The 9311-nt window shown below is 54.2% G+C and overlaps 1 protein-coding gene across 1 annotated transcript in view; it reads left to right on the top strand.

Moving 5' to 3' along the window:
• The window catches only part of MYT1L (myelin transcription factor 1 like), a 276307-nt gene that overhangs the window by 132648 nt on the left and 134348 nt on the right, over window positions 1-9311 (top strand). The window contains exons 4-6 of the mRNA XM_077758294.1: window positions 6397-6451; window positions 6603-6636; window positions 6931-6993. Of these exons, the coding sequence (XP_077614420.1) occupies window positions 6397-6451; window positions 6603-6636; window positions 6931-6993 (152 nt within the window). The remainder of the gene's footprint in view (window positions 1-6396; window positions 6452-6602; window positions 6637-6930; window positions 6994-9311) is intronic.

Below are 9311 nucleotides of genomic sequence, written 5' to 3'. Positions count from 1 at the left end.
GCAGGCTCCGAGCAGAGGCGTCTCCTGCCTGCGAGGGGGGGAGACTCCTCAGTCCTGCGTGTGTATCACAAAAGTTCTAAAGCCGTAATAAAATTATTAATCAACAGTGGAACTGAGCAAGCGAACCCTTAGCTCCCTGCGTTCCTTCCTTCACTCGCTCCTTCACTCACAAAACCACAAAGCCCAGATGTCACCTGTCACCTGTCTGCTGCCTCAAGAGTAAGATCGTCTTCCGCAATTTCCTTCCCCTACGTTCAGAGACTGGGGCGGAGCGAACCTCCTTATGGCTGCACTCATCTCTGCTGGGCCGAGCCTGTCCCCCCAAACACAGGCCTGGGGTCAGGGGTCCGCATGGGCCCCTTGTGCAGGCGTCTCAATTAGCAGCTTCCCCAGCACCTTGCTCTCCAGTCAACGGCGTCAGGACCACAGGTGTCCCGTCAAGGGCTCCTGTGATGGGCGTTGTCATTGCCGACCGCATTGCCCTGGGATTTTTCTTAGGATTTGTTGCATTATTTTTAAAGAGTTAAGTCCCAAACTCAATACAGAAATCTACTGAGCGTTCGCCAGTGACGCCAGTGACGCCCGCAAGTGTGGCCTCCCAAGGTTCCCTGATGGTCCTTGACGGGTGCCTCACCCCAGTGAGCCTTGAGCCCCGAGAGCAAGTGGCTTCCCAGATTTCCCAGGCTGCTGGCATTTCAGCCGTCCTGTGGAGGTGTGCCAGAAACTTCCCACCTGTCCCGGAGTCCCAGGAATTCGGCTTCAAAGCCTGCTTTTGCCCTGGGAGACAGCACAGATGCTGGTCACGTGCGTACTGCTTCTTTCGAAGACGTGGCCCCTCCCCTCACTCCCGCGCCCACGGCGTGACAGGCCGTGCCCAGAGCAGTGCAGTGACGAGTACTTTCCAGAGTTCTCTCAAGACCACGAAAAGCCCAGAGGGTCACGGGCTCACCTGCCTGCTCTGTGCTCCACGTTTTCCCACCACACGGCTGGGCGTCTGTGCCCATGGTTCCAGGCTTGCGTCTGGGAAACGTGCATCTAGCAGAGAGCCGCCGTCGGTGAGGGGAGTCTGGGAAGAGCATGACACTTCAAGGCCAACATTTAACTGGATGTGATGCATAAACTCCCGCCTTTTTTAGGGCCTGGTGACCAGGAATCCATAAACAAAGGGAGGGTGCAGCCTCCCGCCTCCGTTTCCGTTACGGTCAGGCCCGGCGCAACGTGCGTTTATAAAGAATCTCTAAACGTTTGTGCGTGCCGCCTACTTGAACTTATTCACAAGCCTGCAACATAATTGGCCCCCAAGTCTTCTCATTTAAATGACCCTCAAATATGCTCGTTCCTGGGGCGCCTGGGTGACTCAGTCAGCTGGGCGTGCAACTTCGGCTCAGGTCATGATCTTGAGGTTCATGGGTTCGAGCCCCACGTCAGGCTCTGTACTGACAGCTCAGAGCCTGGGGCTGCTTGGGAGTCTGTGTGTGTGTCTCTCTCTCTCTGCCCCTCCCCTTCCTGTGCTCTGTCTCTCTGTCTCAAAAACAAATAAACATTTTTAAAAAATATGCTCGGTTCTGTGATGTCCTGCAGTCCGTCCTGATATGTGTGTGACGCGGGTACAGCAGACATCGGCCCTCTGGGTCACCGTGTTGCGCTCTGCGCCGTGTCCCAGGCCGAGGGGACACAGCTGCTCCCTCGCCCTCCTCTTTGCCCAGAGGACTCCTGTGTCTCCCGCCCCGCTGGCCCCAAGCCCCCGCTCACCACTCGCACACGGCCCAGGGTCGGTCAGGGTGAAGAGGTGGTGGGCATGGGCCGCCCCCCCCGGAGGGGGTCTCACTGGCTACAGTCCTCGCTGAGAGAGACTAGGAAGGGGGAGGACACATGGGAGCAGACTCGGGGGGGCCTTCCACCTGCTTCATTTGCCTAATTTTTCCTCATTTCCGTCCAGGGGGGCTGGAGACCTCAAATTGAAACCATGGCCTGAGCTGGAGGCGCTTCCATCTCTCCTGACTTTGCGGCTTCTTAACGACAGGCCATCCTGTCACTTAATGTAAACACTGGACAGAAATCCCAAAATTTAATGTATTTGCACGACTTTAAATTCAGTAAAAAGCAGAACATTTAATCGTATTGTGGGAAACAACTTTTTTTCTTTAATGTGTATTTTTGAGAACTACAGAGAAGAGACAGAGGCAGAGCACAAGCCGGGGAAGGGGCAGAGAGAGGGAGACACAGAATCCGAAGCAGCTCCAGGCTCTGAGCTGTCGGCACAGAGCCGGACGCGGGGCTCAAACCCACAAACCGTGATGCTTGAAGTAAGATGCTCGACCGACTGAGCACACAGGCGCCCCAGGAAATGACTTTTAACTGCAATAGTATTTATTCTAAACACAATTCAAGGATGACAACAACATATATTTCTGACCCCTGCCAATCTGTACGGGTGGGTTTTTATGAGCCGAGACCTCCGTGGGAGCGAGGGGCCGCGGGGGCGGTAAGAGTTCGCAGGCACAGAAGTGCACGGACGGCACGGGCGCACTCTGATCTGCGCACTGGTGCTGCGGCCGCGTAGCGTCCCCAGACCTCGCCACCCACACGCCGCTCGGTAACGGAACCCGCTTCTGCATGCAGCCCACTCCTGATGGTGCTAATGAGCAGTGAAAGGACCCGGTGCTGAGCAGCGGGAGGTGAGAGATAGGGCCTGGCTAATAGACAAAATGGGTAATTGCTTCCTGAATAATTGAGGGGCGTCTCTGGGGGAGGGAGCTCAGGGCTCTGCTCGTGTCCAGTCAGGGCGGAGCTGTACCCCAGGGAGGCTGTGACCCCGTCCTTCCCAGCCTGGCCCCACTGGAGGGCGCAGGTCACCGGTGTGTGGGGCGCGGGGTGGCCGGCAGGGAGCCCTCGCAGGGCCCGACCCCCTCGCCCCTCCCTGGGGTTCACTGCCGTGGCCTGATGAGCAGCCTCTAAGGGCTGGACGGACTATAACGAATGTGTGAGGTTTTGATGTCGTCAGTACCCTACGATGTTCATGAGGCTCAGCCTGAAGAAAGTGTGCGCTTCGTGGGGTGGGGGCGACCGAGGGAAAACTCAAGTCATAACGCAGCCTGATTCCGAGGGTGAAGTTCCCGTGTGATGAAGGAGTTCCCTCTCCCTTCAGCAAGTCAGTGTGATAGCTTTCGTTGGTCCCAAAGTAAATGTCTTACGTCTGAGAGTTTTCTTTAAGAATAAAACCATTTAAAATTCCCAAGAAAAAGCTCTCCTTATCTTAAAAATGAGCGCCCGACTTAAAACAAAAGCGTTCGTGCTGAGGTTCCGCTTTCCAGATGTGACTTGCTGGCGAGGGCTGGGAGGGCGGCGAGGCAGTGAGAGCGGGGTTACCTGTCGGGGCCCCAGGGAGGGGCAGACCTGGGGTGTAAGGAGGACGTGCTGGACCCCGAGTGGCGCCCCCACTGAGGCTCCGGAAAGTCAGGCTCAGAGGCACTAGAGGAACCGACTGGGACGCAAGGTCCCCCTTTGGGGACAGTGTCTGTCCTAGGCTGCGGCCAGTGGCTTCTACAGGGGGTTTTCCCGTCAGAGGCCGCAGAGCCTGACCGTCTGGAACGAGGGTGAGCGGCCCATGTACTCCTGGAGGGGATGGGGCATCCCGCGCCCCGCGAAGGAGGCCCCGCAAACCCCGCAAACCCCGGAGCCCTGCCCTCCTTGGGTGCCCTGAAGGAGACCCCATGCCTGCAGACCCCAGGGTCTTTGCACATCCCCTTCACTCTGCCTGGGACACAAGCACCCCGCCCACTTTTAACCTGAACCCAGCAACTAATCTTTAAAGCTCAGATCAAATCCCACTCCTCCCCGAAGAGCTCCCACCCCCCCAGAATGGGTTGGATGCAGCGTGTCCAGACTTCTCGTGCCCCAGTGAGAACGGCTGTCAGCTTGTCTGCTCTGGGGGAAAGTCAGTGCTCAGTTTTGAATCCCTTAAAGAATAGGATTTCGCCCCATTCTTACTGTACCCCCAGTCCTACGACAGGTGCGCAAGGTGGCAGGAAACAGAGCCGTGACCTGGTGTGCTCTCCTTCACCTTCCGGAGCGTGAGCGCACCAGTGCTCCGTGTACACGGGCCCCGCCTGCTTTGCTAACGTTCTACAGGGTTGGGCGCAGCGTGCAGGCGCTCGGAGGTCTCCCGCCTGTGCCCGGGCTGTGGTGCCCGACGAAGGGCGGGAAGGCGGGCACACAGACGCCTGCATCACGCTGATTTTTCTTGAAACACTCCTCACATCCATCTTCTTCCTGCATCTCTCTTCCCCCGACAAGCGCATTCCTGGTGGGGGCCACCCCATGGTGGGGGCTGGCGCCACAGGGCTCCTTCTCCGAGCACCACCCATCTCTGCTGACACACCCCTCCCTGCTCCCGCCACACGCTCTCACCCCTGCTAGATTAATTTTTGTGCAATACGCTCCTGAGACAACCCTCAAGGACAGGCAGCAGCTGTCCACCCAGTGTGGCAGCAGGGACCCCTCTGGGTCTGCCAGACCCTGGACTCGCCCCCCACTCCCCGCGGCCAAGGCCCCCAGCCCCGTGGGGCACCGTGACCCGGCTGGGCCACCTGCGTGACGGCCAGCTTCCCAGAAACACACCCACTCGCTCGTCACTCTTTCACCCACGACTGGGTTTCTAGTGTCTCCATACAAGCATAAAACACGATCTGTTTCTTGCTTCGACACTCATTCAGGCAGCTCTTAAGTCGAGAAGATTTCCCCACGAGGCCTCTTCTCGGTGACCCGCCTCACGCCGGCTGCGTGCTTTCTCAAATCCGTATTTTATGGAGTCTGGCACAACCCTACATCTGCACACACACACCTTCCGCTCATTAAATGAGCTATGTTTTTATTATCTGTGTGTTCCATTTGCTGCCGTCCTCTGCGCACTGATGGTCTGGCGGCCGGTCGACAGAGCGTGACTCGGGAGCGTGGTGTCACGCCGCCTAGCGTTGCATCCGCGGAGAGAGCCACGGCTCGCCAGCAGCTGCCGGCAACGGCGGGTCTGCCCTGCTCTCCCGGTGGGAGTCGGACGGGGCGCGTGGCCCTGCAGCCCTCTGCCCCACTGGGGCCTTCTGGTCCTAAACCGCGGGGAAAGTGAACTGCGAATGGGGGACACTTTGAGCCCCAGTCTTCTGCCCCAGGTGCTTGGGTGGGCCAGGGCATCACAGGTGAGGCTGAAATGCGCTGTCCTCGTGATCAGAGGGGCCGCTCTCCTCACCGCTCTCCTCCCACCTGTTCTGCTGAGAGACTCTCTTACTGTGCGGCTGGGCCCTGTATAGATTGTCCAGACTCGCGGAAATACTGGGGGCAGAGCACACTAGCGCACGTCCACCCAGCCAGCCCTGGTCCCTTGGCTGAAAACTGATGTGTGGGGGCACCCGGGGGCTCAGTCGGTTAAGCATCCAGCTTCAGCTCAGGGCATGATCTCGCGGTTCGTGGGCTCGAGCCCCGCGTCGGGCTCTGTGCTGACAGCTCAGAGCCTGGAGCTGCTTCGGATTCTGTGTCTCCCTCTCTCTCTGCTCCTTCCCAGTTTGTGTTCTCTCTCTCTCTTTCTCTCTCTCTCTCTCTCTCTCAAAAATAAATGAATAAACATAAAAAAAAAAAAAAAAAAAGATACTGTGTAGAGACAGGTGGCGTGGATTCAGGGCCCTGAGCCAAAACTTGTAGTTAGATGGTCTCAGGCAAGTCCCATCTATAAAATAGATGTAAAGACACGTTTCTTAGAAAATTGTGAGAAGCAGACACAGTAATACATGAAAATGGTCTGTAATCCCTGACCTGTGAAACGGGCTGGTTACTATGAGCAAAGGGCCTTGTCCCTGGAAAGCATCCTAATGATTTAGATCAGTGTGGACAGTGATTACACCCAGAACTAGATGACATGGCATCAGCCCCCACCTTAGACATGTCCGGCCGCACCTGCCTGCTCCCGTCTTACCTGTGTGATCAGATTAAACTCGGGGTTCCGAGGAGGTTCCAGACTACACGTATGAACCTTCCTGCAAACGTAATGGCTCTCAGGTTCTGGGTACAAAGTGTAGCTTGGAATTAACCCTCAGGTGTCCGGATCAGTCTTTGAGAAGGGTAAGCAGGCTGCACCTGAAGCACCATCAAAGCCTGGCCATTTCAGAGGGTGGGCCTCCCGGTCAAGCGCTCCCTGCAAGGTCACTGTCTGCTTTGTTAAGTAACACAGTTAGATTGCCTGATGCTTGCCCCCCATGTCGCTCTCCCGGAGGGGTGCCCCCCATGTCGCTCTCCCGGAGGGGTGCCCCCCATGTCACTCTCCTGGAGGGGTGCCCAGAGCCACTAAAATGCCCGTGGTCAGCCGCACGCACTGCTGACCGAGCTGACCGCCTGCTCGTCTATCCGCAGATGGAGGTGGACGCCGAGGAGAAGCGTCATCGTACACGGTCCAAAGGGGTTCGAGGTACGTCCGTGCTTCCCCAAGCCCCTGGAGGCCCCACTCAGGGTCCCTTCACCTGCGGACCCCTGCCTGACACTACCCTCTTGGTAGCTTTCTGTGGGAGAGGGGACCCAGGACAAACAGTAACTGTCTATCTGCTTCCCTCTCTCTGCAGTTCCTGTGGAGCCAGCCATCCAGGAGCTCTTCAGGTCAGTGCTCGTCAGGTCACTAGCGACTTAGAAACCCATGCCTTTTAGCGGGCAGACTGCCCCCGGGTTCGCAGCGGCTCCCCTCCCCCAGCCTGTCGGCGGCCCCTGCCCTGCTGCCGTCACTGAGGCTACGTACGCCCCTGAGACTTGCTGACTGAAAGCACCCCTCATTGTTCCCCTCCTTCCAAAGTCTGCCCTCTGTGTGTGTATGCCACCCCCCCCCCCGCCACCGAAGCTCTCGGTCTCACCCGCCTGCGGTGTGGCCCCCATGTAATTACCTTGTTCCCGTTGCAGCTGTCCCACGCCCGGCTGTGATGGCAGCGGTCACGTCAGTGGCAAATATGCAAGACACAGAAGGTAACGGCTGCCTTTTTCACTATGTATGGTCTACAGCGGCTTGTTCAGGGTCCCAGGCCCAAGGACGAAAATGAGTGGGGGGTGTTCTTGGAAAACAGCGAGTGTTGTCTGCTCCTCCTCTCCTCTGATGTGAATTCCGCCTTTGGTTTCCCGGGCAGGGTCTCAGAGGGTGGGCAGAATTTATGATAAAACATAAGATGACACAAATTAAGACCAACCTTAAACTCATTTTCCCACACGCGCATGGCAGCCCGCTAAGAGCCTGTCTCTGCTTCACTGAGGCGGCTTATTGTCCTTGCCTGCTTGCTCATTCTGGTAGCTGCAGGGAAGTAAGTCACGGGCAGTAAATTAAAGTATGACCTTCCTGATCTTTCTGCAGGAACTGAGCTTCCATAATTTAACTCTCTGTCCCGGGAAAGGAAGCCCAGGCAGGCACCTGGGCAGCTGCTGGGGGAGGTTCCGGCAGGAGATTAACGTCCAGGACAGATCACACTAATGAGACTTTGAGGCTTAGATGATTAGATTATTCTCGTAAATGCTGGGGTTTAGGTCCATGACGGCACTGGGCGCGAACATCCAGGAGATCAGGTGGCTGGATAATTACTGCTAAAAACGCATCACAGCAGAATTGTGCTGTGTATCTATCAGGGCTGAGTGTCATGAGAAGATGAATCTTTGGATTTACTTTTCTGTGAGGAACTCCTTCCCTGTGATACCAATGCGGCTTTGCCTTTCAATGGAAGGCTTCGGCTGTGAGGAGTTGGAGGTGTTTACAGGCTATAATAAATTTTTAGCTAATTCTTCACAAATTAGGTTGCAGGACTAAGGCCATTCATCCTAACAAATCATCAAGAAGGAAGCCTGCGTAATGAAAGCTCAGACCCTCGACAGGTGTGTCTGTAAACACCTTGAGGTGACCTGCCTTCATTGCCTTGCGTTTCATTTCCTTTTCAGCTGAACATTAATTTATGGGTGAAATCAAGCAATTATTTTGATTGTCCTTCAGTAAAATCATGGGAAGAATTACAAAGTATTCCCCAAATCCCCATGCTAGCATTTAAGAAGAAGGGGAGTTTTTAATGAGCATCCATGATGAAATGGTTATTGGGCTTCTCTACGTACCAAAGGAACGACAGGCCATTTTTAAGGGAATTTGGTGATTTGAAACCTAAATTCAATTTATCTTATTATTGTTATTGTATATTATAGTAAATTACTGAATATGTAAGTTAATTAGTTTATTTAAAGTATATTATTTTATAAAGGGGCATATATGTAAATTCTTAATCTAAAAGTTTTTAAAACAACATGGTTTACGTTTTCGACAAAAACCAAGTTAGCAAGCCATGAGCAAAATCAAGGTTTTCCCTCATTCCTCTCTTGATTAGTCAATAGTTAAAACTCATCATACTGTTACCAGAAGTAATGATTACATTTGGCTAAAAAGTTTGAATTCGGTGTCAGCTAGACTTATAATTCATCACCACAGGTTTTCAGGAGAAAGCATGAAGTTTCCAAAGAGTCCTTTGAAACACATTCTTAGCTAGGTTGCACCCAGTCGTGTCCCCGTGTGCCCACGTGACATGCGCGTGCACACCTGCCTATGAGGTCTCTTTCCCGGCCTGCACAGAACCATGCGGCTTGGCGTGGGGTGGCCTCAGGACCGCCACGTTTCATTTTCCTTTGGGACACGATGCTGGTGTGAGCACAGAACACATGAATCTTCAGGAGTGAAGGGCTGGCACTTTAGAGAAGGGTCACAGAAACATCCAATTTAGGCAATTTTTCAACCCATTTTTAATTGAATTTAAAACGATGTCATAATCTACATAATTATTAGAATTTCTAATATTTTCAGAGATAGTTAACGTGGTGGCCGTGGACAAAGAACCTTTCCCCAGCATGAGACACAGGCTCTAGTTTCTCCGGCGCAGCTAGAAAGCAGGGGACTTTGGACAAATTATTTAACATTTACAGACTTTGATTTCCTCAATATTAGAATGAGATACTTTGTTACATAAAACTAATTACCATTGAAAACCCATGAGACCAGATAAGCCACTTCTTAAGAAGACTGTCAGCACTGTATTGATGAAGCTGACTTATGTTTTTGATGTCTATATGTATTCAATAATTTTCTATTGAGTATAGTAGACACACAGAGTTACATCAGCGTCAGGTGTGCAGCGCGGTAAGCTGGCGACTCTACAGGCCACGCTGTCCCCGTACGACACTGTTCCCAGTATCGCCCTTCATCCCCGTGACTGAGCCCCCCCGTAGCCGGAGGCCTGTGTCCCCCCTCCCCTTCCCCCGTGTTC

This window comes from Crocuta crocuta, unplaced genomic scaffold (assembly GCF_008692635.1).
Source record: "Crocuta crocuta isolate KB4526 unplaced genomic scaffold, BGI_CrCroc_1.0 scaffold750, whole genome shotgun sequence".
In the NCBI taxonomy this organism is placed as follows: Eukaryota; Metazoa; Chordata; class Mammalia; order Carnivora; family Hyaenidae; genus Crocuta; species Crocuta crocuta.
This window is presented reverse-complemented; position numbering and strand designations above follow the sequence as displayed.